The sequence below is a fragment of the Astyanax mexicanus genome, chromosome 5, assembly GCF_023375975.1.
Source record: "Astyanax mexicanus isolate ESR-SI-001 chromosome 5, AstMex3_surface, whole genome shotgun sequence".
In the NCBI taxonomy this organism is placed as follows: domain Eukaryota; kingdom Metazoa; phylum Chordata; class Actinopteri; order Characiformes; family Acestrorhamphidae; genus Astyanax; species Astyanax mexicanus.
This window is the reverse complement of record NC_064412.1, coordinates 26053553-26074526: the sequence shown is the minus strand read 5'-3', so window position 1 is coordinate 26074526 and position 20974 is coordinate 26053553. Positions and strand designations below refer to the sequence as shown.

The following is a 20974-nucleotide window of genomic DNA, read 5'->3' as shown; positions in this document are numbered from 1 at the left end:
TTAACTAAATTAATTTATTTAAATGTAATTCAAAAGTGCTGAGTGTAAACAGAACAGAGAGCAGACTGAAGACCAGAGAACATTAAAATACAGTTTCCCATAAAATCTAAAACAAAAAATGAAAAGAAAAAAAAAAAAAAGTTGGAATTTAGTCATAAAGGCGGACCAGTGGTAAGCTACACAAACACAACATGAAGGAATTCCATCAAATGATTTTCAATTTCTGCATAATTGTTGAGTGGGGGTTATAATAAATACATTCTTAATGAAGAGCAGGGTGTCCAGAGCAGTCTTATCCCAGTGTGGCTGGAGGTGATAATTTCAACACCAATGTGAACAAGCCCACACCAAACTTATCTGAATTATTTTGTTTCATCTTAACTGTTTAATTATTTTATATTGTATAATAACTCAATTAAAACTACTCATAATCAAAAACATTTTGAAAGCTGTATGGAAATCCACTTTACTATTTAATCTGATGTTTCTGATTCAGGGCAGATTAAACAGAATTATTTACAGGCAGCTTAAAGTACATTTTAACTTACATTTATGTGAATGTTAGTTATGAGACAAGGTGAATATTGATAAACATGAAGTATATCATGTAAAAATAAATATAACACTTGTAATGAAGTGCTGTGTGATTAGGCATGGTTTGTTAAAAGGTACAATAAGCAGCAGACTCATCTGTAAAACAGTGCTGTTCTGCTGCTGCTGCTGCGTAATGAGCTTTTAAAAGAAATCTCTCTGTATGGTGCCTTTAATGACATTCAGCTAGATATGCAGCTGTACAGAGACCCAACACAAAAGAACACAGCTGGACAGACAAAAACACAACACATTGTGGTTCCACAGATATTAAAATAAATACAATCACTTCTGCATTTAAAAAATCGCAGCACTAACACTGAAATGCAGCAGTTTTTATTAAACTACTACTTAAAACATTCTAACTTTCATTCAAAGAATATATTAGCTCTGTAGTTTAGTCACCATTATTATTATTTGTATTATTAATACATATGAGAAAATTATTCATATAAATATCTATATTAATGTTTCAGTTAAAGGGCAACACTGTTAAAAAGCATGAATTCATCATATTAAAGCCAATAAAACTTGGCAAGGGATAGTATTATACCTTCCAGGAGATTCCAAAAATACATTAAATGCTCTACACTTCTAACTTAGTTAGAGACTCTTATAGTACAGCAGTCATAGATAATCCATACAGCTGCTTCATCACAAATCCTTCATGTTTCTACTTCATTATAAAATCAGATGTCCATTAACAAGGCACTGCAACATCCGAGTAGACATTAGTGAACATCAGAGTGAGTGCAGTTCAAAACTGAGTGTGTTAGCTTAGCTTAGTACTGATGTGAAACATCTGAAGAGAACAAAAAGCCCTGGATGTGTATTGAGTTTTCCACACCACGGGTGGTGCTGTCGCTTAGCTTACTGCATTTTCTAATAGCTTAATGAAGTCCTGCACAAATGAACACAATTTCATTGTCAGTTGTAAGTCAGTCAGGCTTCAAAACCAGAGGTGGTGCTGTTAGCATCATCGAGTGATTTTCTAATGAGGCCTTTTTAAGCCCTATTCCAAACATCGCTATCATCAGAGGCGTTGATGTCATTTTGCATGGCGACCTCGAGGCACGGCTGCGGGGCTGGAGCAGGTTGCCGGCGCTTTGTCATGGCTTTTCCAGCGCTGACGAAGCACAAAGTCGTAACTTGCTGAGGGACACATGGCATAGAACACGTTCGCCTTGTCCGGCAACAGCAGCTCTGAAGGAGACAGAGAAGATATTACACACACTGACCACTTTCCTGGAAACGCCCTACACTGTGCTGTACAATTATTCATCCTGATTTATTTTGTGCTTCTGCCTGGAAAAAGATCTTATATCTTGTCTTATCTTAATTTATTATATTCTGTAATTAATTAATAATACATTCTTAATATTATGTAACTTACTGACTAATTTTGTTACTATAGTAGGCAACCAGGTGGTGCTTAATAGCAGATTGAAGAACAGACTGTGTGCGAGTTAGCACCCCTACTCAGTGTACAGGTGTGTTTACCTTTGTTGTGAGGCAGCATCTGGATGAGGCTGAAGTCGTTCGAGCTCAGGTTGTCCAGGTTGTGTTTGGAGAGAGCTCTCTGCACCACCTGACTCGTCTTATCCTGACTGGTTATCTAACAAAACAACGACAAAACCATGTGGCTGGTTTAACACATGCGGCTTCTAAACACAGTAGTTATGCATAGAATTAGAAGTATGAATGGCTTAGAGCTCACAAAAATGCCCATATTAATATATTGACTGATACCTGAGACACAGAACAGCACACCCTGAGGTTCCTGAAGTTTTAAAAGATGTTCCTGAGGGTTTCTCACAGCACCTTAAGAAGTTTTTCTAAAGATTCCTCATAGAAATATATATTTTTAGCAGCAGCGAAAACTGTACTCACCAGGATGCTTTTGTAGATGGTGCCGAGGTCTATCTCCATGCTGATCCTGATGATGCAGGAGTCGCCCACCTGCTTATTAAAGGCGGGGTGGGGAGAGGGGGCAGAGCAGGAGGAGGATAATGAAGACGAAGATGATGATGATGCACCATCGGAACAGAGGTCCTGCTGGACAGACGAGACAGTGGGGTCTTCAGAAATGTTGTTTAAGGATCCACACTGCAAGAGAGATACAAAAACCTACTTTAATCCTGATCTGAACTCCTAGCAACACACACAAATTAATTCCACATTCCCTGAACATTAAACAGTTCAGAGTGGGACTGGTGCAAAGCTTTCGCAAGAAACTTTCCGATTAGAAATGTTCACATTTCAATAATGTTCACTAGTTTAATAATTAGTGGAAAATAATCAGCTTCTCTTTTCTTCCTAAGGCTGAGTCAATGTTTACACACTCAACAACGGCCGACAGCACACCAAGGTCAACTACACACACTGGGACTGTAAAGTTAAAACACCTGCAGCATCTTTCTGGATAATTTCAAGATCAGATTTCAGAGTCTCAGCACAAATCTGAACCTCATCTTCTTGACAAAGAATTCTTTAAATTGATGATTTATAAAGAGTTTACAAACCAAAAACTGCTATAGGCTGAATGGATGGAGCTAAACTGTTGTAGTCTGAGTAGGTGGGGCTAAACTGCTGTAGTCTGAGAAGGTGAGATTAAATTACTGTAGTCTGAGTGTCTAGGGCAAAACTGCTATAAAAAAAAGCTGAGGAAGGCCTAAGGGGCGAAACTTTCGCGTTTTATCTCTGAGTCAAATAAATACATTGGATATTATACGTTGCTGTCCGATCTTCTTCAATTTGCAAAACTGCTATAGGCTGAGTAGGTGGGGCTAAATGGACTGAGACAGCAGGCATGTCCATATATTATCATCTTCAGAACTGTAACAAGTTGAAACAGTCCGTTTGTACAAATTATTTCCCCTATATAGAGAGATGGGTGAATGTTACAAACAATAACATTTACAAATAACTGAAACTAGTAAAGATGTACAGTGGATATTCCAAACAGATTATTCTATGATCTATTTGGCCATGATATCATAGTTCATATACATATTATATATATAAACTCACCTGAGGTTTATGTCGGAGAGGGGAGAGGTCGTCCATCTCCGAGCCACTGGAGCCGGAGGAAGACACACTGATCTGATCTGCATTAGATCTCTCACTGCTGCTTAGCAACCTACACACACAATTAAGACAAGTAGGGCTGTTAAAAGTTGAACAGCACTCATTTTATTCTTTAAGCCTGATATGTAAATGAGCTATGGTCTGATAGGCTGTAGGCCTAGTGAGTGTAACCTAAAATACTGTAGACTGAAGGGGCGGTGTTTAATTGCTGTAGGCTGAACAGGTGGTGCTAAACTACATTGAACACTGATGAGAAAACTTACGAGGTAATCTTCTTGGCGATGAGACGCTGGTTCCAGAAGCTCGGAGAATTTGGGCATGGATCCACTGGAGGCTCCAGCTCTCGAGACAAATTATAACTATACACACAAACACACACACACACACAGTGCTTAATTACCACAATGGGGGATCAACCTCATTGGCTGAAACTTAGTTTTAGGTGTTAAAAAAGGTAAAGATATTTGTGGGCAATCTGACCTCTGCTGGTCGGAGAGGGGAGTGCTGCTCCTGAGCCAGGAGCAGATGGAAGGGTGCGTGGGGAAAGAATACAGGGAGCAGGATGCCTGTAGCACCCGAATCTGAGACAAAATCTCAAATTCCTAGTGAGAGAAATTCTGTATTTATAACTGCTATTTTCATTGACTTTTTAAAATAGATATTATATATATCATTTGTTCTACTCACCCTCCTTCGCTTCTCAAAGTTGATCAGGCCTCCCTGAATAAGAAAGTGTGGGATTAAATACAGTATATAGCAATAGCAGTATATTACAAAGCTGCTGCTACAAGCTTAAATACAGCTAGATGTTTGTTGATGTGTTTATTAGCCTTTTATATACTCTTATTAAAGTAAAAGCAATGCATTCTTTATTTACTATTCTAATAGAGACTGGTGCCGCATGATGTGCAAGGCTGGTGTTAAAGGCTACATTGATTAATATCAGGCTGTATTGTGCGCAGCATGGCGTGACATGGTATGATGTGATACACAGCACAATTACCATGTCTGGTGTGAAATGGGATTGATGTAGAGAACAGGTGGGACAAGAATAATACTGGTGGGACAGGTGAGAGCACAATTATATTAGACAAAGGACAAGTAGGACAGGTGTTAATGACAGGTGAGACAGGTACAGGGGAGAAACGGAGAGATCAATACCGGACAGGCAAAAGACAGATATGGGGGGCAAGCCTCACCTCAACCGTGTCCGGCAGCGCAGTGTCCAGCATGGTCAGAGCTGTCAGATACGTGCCCAGGTATGGAACCTCCCCAGTACTGCAGCTCTACACACACACACACACAAACACAATAAAACCAATAAATCTCAAACATCATAAACACACACAGACATACACACACACACACACTTCCCTATTCAGTCACAGAGTTCATTTCTGTACTTCCACTACAAGTCTGGCTCTGAAGAAAAAAGAAGAACACCTTCTGATTCATTTTGGCCAGTTACTAATGTGACTAAACTGGTATCTTAACTGGTGGTTTCTCTCCTAGGTTTAAAGCAGGGGTAACCAACCTTTTTGAAACTGAGAGCTACTTCTTGGGTACCAATTAATGCGAAGGTCTACCAGTTTGATACACACTTGTGAAATCACAAAACTGCTTAATTTACCCTTAATTAAATGTTATTACTATTAATAATTAATTATATGTTTAGAACAGGCCTGCGGGCTACTCATAAGGTCCTTGCGGGCTACCTGGTGCCCACGGGCACCACGTTGGTGACCCCTGGTTTAAAGCTTCAGAAGCTTCACAGCTTCACCAGCAGTAATGCAGTTCCAGTTTTACTTTAAATGTGGAAATATGTTGAAATATGGCCTATCCATATTGCTTTAGGAAATAGTCAATTTTAATAAACTAGTTTGAATAGATTTGGCAGATTTTTGGTGTGTGTTTATTGAGATGAGATTAATAACAGCCCAGTGTTCCTTAGCAACATTAGCCTAGCATATTCAGTCATCACTGAACCTGGCAACAGAGGTCAATCATTATGCTTTGAGTTTTAAAATGAAATGTTCCTGATACATTTAATGTAGCATCTTACCGTGTGTCTGGGGCTCAGTCTGGGGGATTTAGGGGCTTTGGAGAGGCAGCCATCATCCGTCTGGTTCCCATCCTGAAATAAATATTAAAAATGCACTTAAACTCAAACTGCTGATACAGAGCTGGAACAATAGTTTATATAACTGTTCTTTCAGCCCCTGTTTGCTCTTTAATCTCATGCTGATACAGAATTCAGTGGTTCTTTATCTGGGTTTGAAATACTGTACTGTAACAGTAGGTGTATTTTAAAATGGGATAACCTGCCCCGTCACATGGCCCCAGAGTGTGGTTAGTTCTTTACAGCTAAGGTCACGTTCACACTCATGAACGTACTCACCTAACTGCTGCTGCTTTGACCCCACCTTCGACTACTGCTGTGAACCGCCCCCTAAAATGCTGCTCTGACCCCACCCTCAACTACTGCTCTGATACCACCATTGACTGATGCTCTGACCCGCCACAGACTGCCAATTGTTGTTGTTTTATTTTTTTTAATTATTTCAATGTCTTTTTTTATTGACAGGTAATGTTGTGTTAAACAGTACTTCTTAAAATATGCAAAATGCTTGCCATTAAAAAGCAGTTAAAATAGTAACAGTTGTGGGTTCATACGGGTAGTTTCAGTCTCGTGTCGCCGTTACAGGAAAACAGGAACACAGCTATCAGTGTTCAAACACTGCTATCAGTCCACCTAATGGAAAACCACACACACTCACGCACACACCTCCAGGATCTCTCTGGTGGTCAGGACACAGTTTTCGTCAGGGAAGTTTTCACATAGCTGCTCGAAGACGGCCACACTCTCCCTGCAATTAAAACCAAATAGAAACCACTCAGAAACCAGTTACAAACCAATAACAAACCAATAAGAATCCATGCTGTTTGTGTGTGTGGTTTTAGATACAGCACCAGTTAAAGGTTTGCTCACATCTCTTCTCAGTCAAAGTTTTTTGACTGAGAGTTTCCACAATCAGTGATAGTTTTGAGAGCTATGTCATCTGCTGGTGTTGGTCCACTGTGTTATATCAAGTCCAAAGTCAGTGGAGTGTTTTCCCGGAAATCTTACAACATTTTATGGAGATGCGGATTTCATTTTCCAGCAGGACTTGGCACACTGCCCACATTGCCAGAAGTACCAATTGGTCTTATATAATATAAAACCTTTCTGAGATACTGCCTTTTTTAATTAGCTGTAAGCCATAATCAACAATAAAAGAAACGCTTGTGTAATACATCTATATAATATATGAGTTTCACATTTTAAGACTTTAACTTTTCAATGATATTCTAATTTTGTGAGATGCACCTGTAAGTAGCCATTTAGCTTCAATGATAGATTGGTATTTTAATCTCAGTGTCTGCATGAGGTAGAGACACCTGGAATATGTTTTTCAGTGTCTTGAAAGAGTTTCTGGAGGTGCTGTACAATAGTTGCTGCTTTTTCTTTTTGCTGTAAAGCTCCATCTCATCCCAAATCACCTCAAATTCAGTTGGGTTTAGATCAGGGGATTGTGGAGGCCATTTTTCTTTTGTTGAATGAGCTCAGTGCTGACTGGCTGCTGTACACTGAGTGGGTGGTGTTAAAGGCTAAGTAGATTAATACATGTTTTTGGTGAAGTCACCCCACCACCACCCCCACCAGCTAATGAGCTTCACTCTAAACCCCTATATATTGAGGAGAAAGTAGCTACTGCTTTTACCTGCTGACTGCTGCCCATGTCTTTTTGAGGCGGTACACAGAGTTAGACTGTAGTGCGGAGAGAATCGCCCTGAGGGAGGAGAAATTCCTCAGTTGATGGCACTCCTGCGCACACACCCACACAAACACATACACAATTTACACATTATATTTGATACATTTTATAAATAGAAGTCTCCAGTCTTATTAGAGACTCACAACTAAATGTTACTTAATCTAAATTAGACTAAAAACACACCTGAGCTACGGAGATCCACTTCTCAATGATCCGTGCGCGCTGGGCGGGGCTTGTGAGCAGGCAAAGCGCTGATTGGCACATTCTGGCTAATCTGGGTGAACGGGGTGGTTTGGGCGATTGGGGTGGTGTGGGCAAGCAAGATGATTTGGGTGAGCGGGGTGTTTGTGGAGAGCTGGGTGTGGAGGTTGAGTTCGGACACAGAAGGGAGGTGATGACCCAGTTGGTGACTGCGTTAAACTGGGCGATGGTAGCGCGGACTGTCGGAGCCAAACTCCGGTTTTCCTTCTTATCCCTCTGAGACCAAATGCAGCCCAGACAGTGGAACGGAACCACTTTCACAAACAGATCCTGACAAACACAAACCAGGATTAATTATGCATATTATGTTTATTTTGGTTTATTTTCAGGTAGACATATTCACCGGCCGCTAACTTTATGTATATTTAGGTGTATTCTAATGTTATACAGAGTTTTCCAGGTAGGTGCTTTCACTGACCACTGACTTTATGTAAATTTAGGTGTATTCTAATGTTATAAAGAGTTTTAGAGGTAGGTGCTTTCACTGACCACTGACTTTATGTATATTTGGGTTTATTCTAGTGTTATATACAATTTCACAGGTAGGTGCTTTCACTGACCAGGCTTTCTGTATATTTAGCTGTATACAAACACAAAAACAAAGTGTATTCTATCAGTATTTTAATTCGTTTTAGTTTTATAAACACACAATACAGTTCCAGTTAGTTATGTTTTTTCCTTTTAATTACCGTTTTTATTAGTTTCAGTTAACAAAAATGTTTTTTAACTTCCAGTTTTAGTTATTTCGTTCGTTTTCGTTAACGATAATACTTGGTTACTTAGCTATATTGTGATTATCACGCTAGAGCTTTATATAAAATAAAAATATAATTAAAACTATCAAAACTATTTTCTGGAGCTTCGGGTCAGGTCGAGTTCGGGCAGAGAATCCAAGCTTTAAGTCTAATGTTACACCGAGTTTTACAGGTAGATGCTTTCACTGACCTTATGTATATTTGGCTTTATTCTAATGTTATATACAACTTCACAGGTAGATGCTTTCACTGACTATGTTAGTTTTTGTTAATTCTAATATTATACATTATCGCTGTCCAATGAAACACAAGTTTCTCCATTTTCTCGGTTTTTAGTTTGCTACGTACTTTAAACAGACAAACTGTCCCTTACACTGTTTCAAATTTTTTTGATAAATGGACCAATATAAATACTTAAAAAAATGTATTTATTATAAAAAAATATTTAATTGACTTCCAATAAAAATGTTTTATAGATACTTGTTTTTCATTGTGCAGTGACAATATAAGTTCACAGGTAGACACACTTACTGCCATTTTATAGCCTTTTTTGTTTATTTGCTTTTTTTTAAATCACCACAAAGATTGTTATAGCCTTTATAGGTTTAGATATTTGTCAAACGTGAGGTGATACTCACAGCATCCAGTCGTGTAAGCTGTTCTGCGATGTCCCGGGCGGAGAAGCTCAGTAAACCTTCGGTCTGGGCCTGGTCTGACCCTGTCAATTCTTTACCACTGATCCCATCCACTGCAGGGCCACTGCTGAGCTCTGACTGCTCACTGATGGAACGCTTGTCTGAAAACACAGATACACAACCTGAACATGACTGTACTGGAAACTGGATGACAGTGAATCATACATGACATAAGCAAAAAATAAAAAATAATTAAATTAACAAAAGTGTAAATGTGTAAATTGTGGTTTCAGCATCAACCATGGAGGTGAGCAGGCAAACTTTGACCCCCCCAACCTTCCCAGTTATCTCCCCCAGTGCAATTCTCAGGCTGTGTGTGTGTGTGGGTGAGAGAGAGAGAGAGAGAGAGAGAGAGAAAGGAGAAAAAGAGAGAGAGAGAGCGCGAGAGAGAGAAAGGAGAAAAAGAGAGAGAGAGAGCGAGAGAGAGAGAGAGATAGACGGAGTGTGTTTAAGCTAACCTTCCTCCTGCAGTGTGTGCAGCAGAGTTTCAGCCTGCCGGGCGAGGCGTCTGAAACACAGTCGGTGACGCAGGTGAGCACACAGCAGCCTGAGAGCCGAGCGCTGAGGAGCATCTCTGAAGTCCTCCCAGTACTCATCCAACCACAAGCGCACCAGCACAGGGACAGAGCTGCAGACACAGGAACAAAGAGAGAAAAAAATATATATAACATCCATCACAGGTGTGGGAGCATGTGTGTGTTTATGTATATGTAGGATTTAAATAATTTTACACAGCATACTGTATATTCAGATCAGTTAGAACCTTACGTAATCACATTTAGGCAAACACCCAACAATTAGAAACTAATTCATGTTCTGATTTACAGTAAGCAGCAGTGCTCGAAGCAGAGCGGTACTCACCAGTACGCAGTACCGGCACTTCTACCGGGACTTTTTCCTGCGTACCGGGACTTCTCACAAGCTGCTGGTGTAAAACATGTATCAAATATCCAGATTTTAATGGGATTAAATGCTTCTGCTTAAAAGTCTAATAAAGGTTCCAATCTGACCCGCCGCCCACATTAACAATCCATGTTTTCAGTTATAACCATTATTAATTAAGTCAGCGGCATATTAATAGAACTGGGAGAAAATATAATTGCAGCAGAATCAATGTGAATATTTTTAAGCTGGCGGTGGGTTAACAGTCAAACCAATAAGAATTTTAATTTCAAGGAGGGATGGGACCTCAGCCAATAAACTACAGCTGCTCATTAATCCAGTAAATGTTTGTACTCTGATATACCAAATAATATTCATATATTTGTTCCTTATTCATGCTTAAATACATGCTAATGTCTGTTGCAAGCAATTTAAACTAAATAACTACTACTAAGTACTACTAGAATTCTAAACAAACTGTAAACAATTATACAAAAATACTTTTAAAGCTTTACAGTAAATAACAACACAAAATAGTCTAAACACTTTCCTAGAGGGTTCTATCAGAAATGCAGAACAGATACAGACACAGATGGGCTTTTTTACATTTTAACATACACTTTAAATGCGCTACTGTTAATAATATTATCAACTTTGTTTACTTCATCTGTTGAATGGTTATAAAGTTTTGGTGCATTTTTTTCTTAAAATTTCATTAACGTTCCAGTGCTTTAGGCATAATGCATACCCACATAAAGTAAAGGTTCTATTGGGGGAAATAAAAGTCATAGTATTATTATGGGCTGGAAACTCATAATTTCCAAAACTCACCTCCTCACACACACACTGCTGTCCAGGTTAGTGATGGAGTCTTCCCTGGAGAAAAATAAAACAAAACAAAACGCTGTCAGGACCACAACACACACGTCATTAACCCACGTTTCAGCTCTATTATTAACACAGGCACCTATTCCACTGTATAGCACACACAATGCAGCACGACATTCCTTCCAACACACTGAATGGGAGGAAACTTATACAGGTGGAACCAGTTACACAGAGACATAACTACACACTCACTCTCTCTCACTCTCTCTATAAGCTTCCACTGACATTCCTAGTTCACACAGACCTGTTGCTCAAACAGAACAGCTACAACATTTTGGTGGAGCATGAATTAATGTCCAGCCAAATATAATCTGATTTTAAATTCCACTTTAAATGCAAGGCTCTAGTTGTCCTCTTTTAACTTTAAATGTGTTACACCTTAAATGGAACACCCAGTTCTTCCCTGTTTATGCCTTATATAATACCCATTATACCCATTAACTCACATTTCACACTAGATGAAACATCCCACATACCCATTTGGGAAATAAATAAACTACTTTTGGGGTATAGAAGGAACTGGCACACACAATTTAAGATAAAAAATAAATAAATAAAAACATCTGACCCTATGTTAAATTGGGAACTTGGGAAATGGACAATTTAACTTATTTTAAGGTAAACGTTGAACTGGCAAGACATGTGTTTGGCATGCAACTATGAAACACATTAGTGGAGGTGCAATTTGAAGTAAAAGTAAAAAAAGTAAAGCCTAATTATGGGAAAAAGAAAATGGTAAATTTGAATATTTAAAAAATAAAACCCTGAGCTCCTCACCTCTGGAAGAGCAGCTGTACGAGTGAGGTGGTGCAGGTGAAGGCTCTATAGGTGGACAGAAAGATTCGGGGGTAATCCGGGTCGCTGCACTCCGGTTGGACCAGCTCGCTCACCAACCTCTGCAGAGTGGCTGCCTTGAGCCGCCGGACCTTCAGCGTCCGATACTGTACACAGCTTTGGGGACAGGGCTCAGAGGAGGGGGCAGGGTCAGTGGGATCCTCAAGATCACATATGCGGTGTAGCGCCACTCCGTACACAACACCATCCTCCACCTCCTCACCCCACTCCTGCACTGGGTCCTACAAACACACACACACACACACACACACACACACACACACACACACAATTCATAATTCAGTCGGATACAGCAGCATCTCAATTCAGCAAAAATATTCAGTGGCTGACATTGTGCCATGAACCCACTCTAATCCCAAGGTAATACATTAGTCCTGATAACACTGTAGTCTTATATGACTATTCATGAGATTACAGGCTAGTTGTTATAAACTAGTCCTAGGATAACACATTAATCTTAAGTTAGCATGCTCTCTGTGAAAAACTGTGCTAAACCTCAGCTGAGATGATATCCTTGTGATTATGTCCTAGCCTTGATTTAATATTACTACAGAGATGAACACAGGTCTTGAGGTAACCAATCCTAAGAAAATGATTTAAAGTATGTGATAATAAGTTTGAGATTGAACTGGAAGTGCACTGTACACTATTCCTATCAGCTGGGGGGAAAAAATCTGATGATATTGTTACTTTGTTTAGTTAAGTTACAATTGTGTACTGTCTGAAGGCATTTCTCAGAACAAAGTTTTCCTGTTCAGTTTCCCGAAACAAAACAAACCTAACAATGAGAAACAGGCTGACCCAAATCCACCAGCAGAAAAGAGACACGCATATGCATACACACAAACACACACACCAAAATAACAAGAGCAGAGTCAGTCTTTATCTAAAGGAGTCAATCTTTAACCTTTTTCTGAATAAAAGAAAGTTCTTAAAAAAGTCTTTGTCACAGCAGAGAACCTGAAAGTTCATAACTGAGGGGCAAAAACCTTCAAAGCAGATGGTGGACTGAACACTAAACTAAACCCAACACATTCAGCCCAATCATTGATAAGCTTAACGCTGGACCTACAGAGCTAAAGTAGCTAACAATTAATGGATGTTTATGCAAGACCAACTTAGCACTGGAGTGACAAGGCTAATATTGGATGCCTTGTGCATAACAAATCCATCAGTCAACAGGTCTAGGCAGACTCAGTAAAAAAGCTCAGTAAGACGTGATTGTGCCTGATTGATTTATATAAACATAGTGAGCATGAAACCAATTTTAGCTTAGCATACTAACTTGTGCAAATGATACATTTATTGAAATATATTGATTCCTGCAAGTCCTGTGGAATCCTTATGTTAACCACAGTGGTCAGTGGATTGTGGTTAGAAGAAAAAGTATTTCAGATATTTTTGGGGGGGGGGGGGGGAAATGGATGCTGTGTGCTTAAGACGAAAAGATGAAAAGGACCATCCAGACTGTTATCAGCAGCAACTCTATAAACCAGGGTCTGCTGTGGTACAAGCTTGTGTCAATACATTTCTGTTATGGTAGTAATAATGCAGATAAATACATTGAGATCTTAGAGCAACATATGCAGCCTTCACGATGACATCTTTTTCAGGGACTTCCATTTCTCAACAAGAGAATGGAAAATTACAAAGGCATGGCTGCAGTAAAAGAGGGTAAGGGTACTGCCTGCAGTCCTTTCCTGTCTTGTCCTGTCTCCAATAAAGGTCCTGTACTATTGTACACTTTTAAAGAAGTTTGAAAGGAACCTGAAATGGCTTGGTATTGTTGCTGTCAAATATCTTTTAGGTGTCAAGTTCAATGAAGAGTAAGATAAAAAAAAAGTGGTAAATGTTCTATAGTACGAACTGTTTTGGAGAGTATTTCAGGCCTGAAATGCAGGAATAGAAGAATATTACTAACAAATGAATAAATCTGACTAATCATAAAATATCTAGAAACACTTATTTTATTATTTGCATATTGTCCCACACTTTTCTGATTTGTAAAAAAACACAGCCATTGGTAATAACTGCAGTAATGACAAGCTGTTGTAGCTAAAACCTCAGATTCAGGCTAACACAGTCACCACAGTCACTAATAAAGTACTGAAACTCTGCACTACAATGCACAAAGTATTGGTCCCTTCCAAACGGACTTGCACTACACAACACCTGCACTACTGATATACTTGCACTGTCTATACGCACTTTAATTCCACTTAATTAAACTGTGAACTTTAAGGACTTACGCACCCATTCACTTTACCAGCCTTAAGCTATATACCATATACCGTATTTGCACTACTGTTATTTACTATTTTTACTGTCATTCCATCTCGATCACCATCAATATTGCACTATTGTCTTACGTATGTTTATTGTGTCTTGCTGTATTGAACATATAGTGTCTCCCACTCTTTTATATTATAATTATATATCTATTTTTTACTAATTTACTTATATTTATATATCTATTCCTCCCCCACACCACTGCACCTTGTTTTTGTCTCATGTATGTCTATTTGTGTCCCTGCTGTATTGTACACATAGTGTCTCCCATTCTCCTTTATTATATCTATTATCTGTACTTGCTGTAAAATTGGGAAGGAGAGTAACGTAATTTCAATTCTCTGTATGTCCTGTACATATGCAGTATTGACAATAAAACTACTTGACTTGACTTGACTTAAACAACAAGAGGTTTGACCCTTAAGTCGAACGAAATTCTGCTAAATTTTTTATTTGCATTGTTTGTTACTGTTGCTATCTTCATCATCAGTCCTGTGGTTCTAGTGTAACTCAGCTGACCTGAGTATATTTGAGATGTTAAGTTGCGGGTGAGGGTATCCATATCACATCATTTCAAAATAACATTGCCATCATTTTTAAAACAATACAAATCCATATATTTAATATGAAAACCGTGTTGGATCTTGACTGTAGTCTATTTTGTATGTGAGTTGCTATTTATTGTGAAGCTTTAAGTTTATATTTTTTTGTGGAATTGTTTAATTTACTGCACTTTAGATTGGTTTGTTACAACACATTTTTATCTATACAATATCAGAGACTTAATTACTGTTGTTTACAAAATAGATGTATGTTTACATATGTTTGTTTGTTTCTATAAATATATAAAACTGTTTTATAAACTAATTTCATTTTGTTGCTGCTGATATAGCATTGCCGAGTAGCCAGCGCTCTCGGAGTAAAGTGCAGTGACTCGGTTCTGATACATCAGCTCACAGACGGCTTGTGCTGATCGACATCACCTTTTAGAGTAATGTGGGGAGAGAGCCCCATCTACCCACCCAGAGAGAGCAAGGCCAATCATGCTCTTTGCGCTCCGGTAGCTGATGGCAAGCTACCGGCATCTCCTGATCATAGTGGCAGCGCTTATCCCGCTGGACCACTCGGAGCCCAGGGAATCAGATTTACTAATTAGATCAGAATTACTGCTTTAACCACAATTTAGGTTCAATTAAATAGTTACAATGGAAACCAACTTAATTATAGTATCTACTTATTCAGAACACACACAGTGCCAGCCCTGCTGAGGAATCAGGAAAATGATTCGGAATCTGACCAGTCCGACAGGAACTGGAATTTCCCTGCAAACAAACCGGAGCGGATTTGATCCGATCTTATCTGATTAATCCACCAATTAGATCTAATCAATACCGGGCAACCCCCTAGCTATTAATAACTGTGCGAGAGGAAAACTCAGTGAATCATCACCGCGACTCAATTAGATTACATTGACTTATTTTGGTACAAATATTCTAATGAATGATTCCATAATAAAATCAATGCAGCTAATTTAGACATTGACCAGCCACACAGAGATCAAAAAGTGTTACAGACGATCAAACACACAAACATTCTTTAAATCACTGTGGGCAACTTTCAGCAAAATAACTATGACAATAGACCTGTCTACTTGTTCGAATCGTCCGTTCCACCTTAAATGGTTCAGCAACAGAAAAATGAAACAGCTGCATTTAAGGTGGAATAGATAATGTCGTATTAAAAGAGACAATTGTCAAGTAAAATAAAACACTAAAACTACAAAACAACATGTCTGACCTACAGTAGTGCCCCCTAGAAGCTCATCCAACAGAAAATTAAATTAAATTAAATTCCCCCAAATACTTTAAACAGAACGAGAGACACATTAGACCTCGCCAATCTTTTTTGGCAGAAGGAAACCTCCATAATCCAAATAGTTTTACAGCAGTTTTACCTTAAAGCAAACCAAATACAAATCAGATCAATAAATCGATAATCCATAATTGAGGGTTTACCATCGATATCTGCCATTTCCCCATTCTGCTCCTCAAATCAGCACAGACCAATCTGCCGCCCGGCGCAAGCTCAATCAGTGTGATCCCTGAACAGCGCGAGCGATACACACTCTCTCTCTCTCTCTCTCTCTCTCTCTCTCTCTCTCTCTCTCTCTCTCTCTCTCTCTCTCTCTCTCTCTCTCTCTCTCTCTCTCTCTCTCTCTCTCTCTCACACACACACACACACACACACACACACACACACACACACACACACACCCCTCAGGTACACGAGTGGGCGGGGCGGTGACGTGAGTGTGACGCACAGAGGTGCTGGTAGGTAGGTAGGTAGAGTGCTCCTGACGGGTTAGCTACAATCATATTAACAAATATAGCAAAGAACATTTACTAAAGGTGCATTATTTGGTTGCATTACATATTTTTATCTCATAAGAGCCCAAACCCATTTCCGAATATTGATACCACATTTAAAAGTGAATCAGACAGCTCAAATCAGAGCAGCTCATTGATATTTATTTCTTATTGTTGGGACATACCTATAAATATTTTAAGGTTTAATCCTGATCTAACATAGAATATAAGTTATGAAATTGTTGTTGTTTAAGATTTTGTTTAAGGTTTTTTTTCTTCTATGAAACTCAGAACTAGTTATGGAACGTAAATAAGCAGCAGGGGTAGGAGCATTTATGAACGAACACATTCACACACGGTTCTTTGATGCTCTCGGGATGTGTAGGAGATGTCACTTAGGAACTGCATTAGTTAAATGACAGAGAAAGTACTGTAAGGAACTCGCTACTGTAAGGAAGGTACTGGAGGGATTTATGCAACCCTAGCTCATGCAAAATGTCAGTCTACGCTTAATCCCTGTTTGGCTATAGTGCATATTAAGGTAAATGAAAGCAGGCATTTCCACAGAACTGCGCCCCCTGGTGGACACATCCGAGACCTCGCATTCAGATTAGTTTATTCACACTCTGCATCATGTGCATCAGCACACAAAGAGAGTGGGAACATATCTCTCTCACAAACACACACACACACACACACACACACACACACACACACACACACACACACACACACACACACACACACACACAAACACAGTTACAAAAGACAAAAAGCACACAGTTTCTAAGGAATTATGTTAATGGGAGAACACTGACGCACACACACACACAGCACAATTGGCCCGTGGGTGACTGTGAGGACACGCACAGTCCAGTTCATTAACACAAAAAATGGGGCGCTGTGTTCGTGTTCCCACAACACTATCACGTGCGCATGAGTGCGTACACACACACACACACACACACACACACACACACACACACACACACACACACACACACTCTCTCTCAGACACAACCATATAAATGAATCACAGTGTGACTAAATAAATAAGAGTCCTGTGAGTCAGAGAATCTCTGTAGACTTTTATTTTGTATTTAGCCCATTATAGGAAGAAAAGATGAGTGCAGGCAAACAGAATGAAAGGTAGGTTCTTGTTGACAGAAGGGTTCAGGTGGACAGAATGTAAGATGGGCAGGTTAAGAGGTGGGTGCATGCAGGTGGATAGGTGAAAAGGTCGACCGGTGGAGAAGTAGGTGCAGGTAGACGGAATGAAAGCTGGGCAGGTGGACATGTATGTACTTGTGGACAGAATGAAAGGTAGGTGCAGGTGGACATAATGAAACATGGGTAGGTGGACAGAATAAAAGATGGGCAGGTAGGCAGGTATGTGCAAGTAGACAGAATGGAAGATGGACAGGTGGACAGAATAAAAAGGCAGGTAAGGGTGGACAGAATGGAAGGTAGGTGAAGGTGGACAGAATTAACCCTGTGTGGTGTTCATATTTGTGTTACTCGTTTACTTTGTTACTTGTATTTAATTCAGCAAAATTAAGCAATTTTACATTAAAATGCTTTACACATGGTTGCTTCACCTAAATTGCAAGCAATATAAACAACTTACATGGTTAATATTTGCCCTTTACCTTTCTTATGTTACATTTCATTTCAAAAAGTGCTACTCTTTTTTTATTAGTTTTTTAATAAAATGTAAAAGAAAATGAATTAAACTCAAGATATGAATAGAAAATTTGTTTAGTTTCAAATTTACAAATGAAGCAATGTTTATTAGCCCTTGGCCAAACATACTGTATGTAATATAAATGTGTGTGTGTGTGTGGGGGGGGGGGTACAGTGTGTGTTTATCGAAAATGTGTTTTGATATATGTTTTTTTACAAAAAATGAGCCAATGGCAATGAGTTTGAGTTAGAAAAAATATTTTTTTAGTATCATTTGATGAAAAATGAAAACGGGTCCCACACAAGGCGTCCCCGAACACCACACAAGGGTTAAGGTGGGCACAGGTAGACAGAATGAAAAGTGGGTGCAGGAGGACAGAATGGAAGAATGGAAGGTGGACAGAATAAAAGGTAGGTGCAGCTGGACAGAATGGAAGATGGGCAGGTGGGCAGGTGGACAGAATGGAAGAATGGCAGGTGGACAGAAAAAAGGTAGGTGCAGGTGGACAGAAAAAAGGTAGGTGCAGGTAAACAGAATGAAAGGTAGGTGCAGGTGGACAGAATGAAAGGTGGGCAGGTTAAGAGGTGGGTGCAGGTGGATAGGTTAGAAGCTGAACAGGAGAGTGTGGGCTGACAAGCTGAACATCACTAGGTTTGCAGATAGTGAGCTTCACTTACCTGTGTGTCCTGTCTAGAGTCTATCAGGTCAAATCTGATGAGCTGAACTCGCTGCAGGTAAGCACACTGTCCAGCTGAGCGCAGAAGCCTCTTTACCTGTAGGCCCTCACACACACCTCGCTTTCCTCCACACAGGTCCACACACATCCTCATCCTTCACTACACACACACACACACACTCACGTTTTACCCAAGTGGACAGATACTCACACACCCTTTCCACACATACACACACAACCACCACTCCCAGCCCAGCATTTCTTGCTCTGCACTGATAGATCTGTTGTGTTAAAGCATGGAGGAACATCTGCAAAACATCCAGATCCAGTCCTGCATATCCTGTCCACACTTTACTACTGTCCTGCTGTAACACACCAGGCCTCCTCACCTCTTTGCTCACTTTGATTTTGTTTGATCTCTGTTACTCAAAGAGAGCAAACAGAAAGGGAAGTTTAATCCAACTTGTGATTGGTCCACCCTGACTCCACCTACTCCTAATTACCACCTCCTGTTTGTTATTTAGGTTGAAGCCTGCATATGTGTTTCTCAGTTCTGGTTCTGTTTAGGTGATCTTCTTCTTTCCACACAGAATGTTTTTGGTGTCTGACAATTGAGTTTTTAGAAAATGCGCTCAGGGTGGAGATTTTTGAAAAACAGTTTTTAGTGTTGATGAAATCTAGCTAAATCTCAAACCTCCTTATTTCCCTATATAGAGAACATTGCAAAGGTCATGCAACTACAATATCTACTACATTTCAGTTTCCAACCTATTTAAATGCTGTTTACATTTAGAATCTGTAATCGTGTGAACTGCAAAGTACACTAAATATGGACTAATATGTATATGTGATTTGTAATATGTGTTAGCTTGACTCTTTTTATTAGGTTTCCACCTTGAACACCTCCAGTGAAAATCAAACTTGTTTAGTCTCTTTCCAGTAGGTGCTGTGACTTGACATCAACTATGGTGAGAGGAATCTGTAGGCCCTGTGATAACAGTGTAGATTTATTGGATACGTTCTTAACTATGTCTCCTCAGAGGTTGACTGGAAAGGACATTCAATTTTAGTCTTTTTAAGAAAGATAACTGCATTCATATTTATAATATTTTTAAAATCCTAATTTAAAAGACAAATATCCATATGTTTAATTATTTTAAACGACACCTAATCTTTTAACATGACACATGTATATTTAACCTGAGCTCAGACTGCCCACCGAAGCATTTCTGACCTCTTATGAACTCGAATTATCAACAGCACAATAAACAGCAGAAGGAAGGGTGGAGTCACTGTTTATCAAAGAATAGCCAGTTTATCCATTAATAACCAATCCATCTGATTAATAACAATAACTAATCAGAGCTGCTCTGTCTGGCTGAGAGCAGGTGCTGGTTACATAACAGAGCAGTGACTGATCCACACACTGATAGACGTTCAGTTACAGAGTTTTATCTGATTTGAGATCAAGTTCAGCTTAGTCACGAGTTTAAACCGCATCATCTCTCCAGGAACAGAACTGTTGTATACCCTCATCTACACACACACTTTGGAGATGACAAAATCATGTCCAGAAAGTAAAAACCCATTACTTCACAGCTCTGAGTTGATTATGTGGAGGCAGCAAGAGTGTTCTGCTCTGCTAGTGTCACTGTTTTTATTAAATTATTTTATGTGTAATTCTGTGTGTCGTAAGCAGCTGGAAAAATGCGCTGTAGGGAGGGTCAGCACAGTGGCTGTACAACTGAACACATACACTCATTTTTAATGTTTCTGTAAACCTCAACATGTGCAATTTAAAAGGTTATTAGCTTATTTGAGTGTCTGATGAGTAAGCAATGCTAAAAGAAAGAAAAGTGTTTGAGAAAAGTAAGAGAAAAGAGTGAGTGCAGAGCAAGAGTGAAGTAATTATAGTAAGAGAGAGAAGTTTGTGTTTGTGCAGAGTGAGTGCAGATTGACTGCAGAGCAAGAGTAAGTAAAGTAAGAGTAAAGAGTATAGTAATTGCAGAGCGAGAGCACAGTGGATGCAAAGCAAATTAAAGTAAGTGCAGAATTTGAGTAAAGAGAGTGCCAGAGGGCATTTTTGAACAGTGCATTTTGTTATAAAGAAACACCAACCAAACTAACCAA

At 39.3% G+C, this 20974-nt stretch overlaps 1 protein-coding gene across 2 annotated transcripts; it reads right to left on the bottom strand.

Annotated features, from left to right (window-relative positions):
- On the bottom strand, positions 1–19234 carry rgl3a (ral guanine nucleotide dissociation stimulator-like 3a). Of its 2 annotated transcripts, none has more exons than XM_022675182.2 (17): positions 18846–19234; positions 11752–12050; positions 10918–10962; positions 9663–9832; positions 9148–9305; positions 7677–8024; positions 7440–7543; positions 6464–6545; positions 5741–5812; positions 4878–4964; positions 4366–4398; positions 4159–4280; positions 3942–4037; positions 3622–3730; positions 2482–2697; positions 2092–2206; positions 1–1794 (listed from the first exon to the last, which is right to left on the bottom strand). In XM_022675182.2, exons 1-17 carry the CDS (start codon positions 18996–18998, stop codon positions 1640–1642), a joined length of 2364 nt encoding a protein of 787 aa, XP_022530903.2. In that variant the 5' UTR covers positions 18999–19234; the 3' UTR covers positions 1–1639. The 2 variants fall into 2 exon arrangements, with proteins under 2 accessions (XP_022530903.2, XP_022530905.2); XM_022675184.2 differs by lacking the exon at positions 18846–19234 and adding an exon at positions 16134–16243.
- Between the last annotated feature and the right edge of the window lie 1740 nt (positions 19235–20974).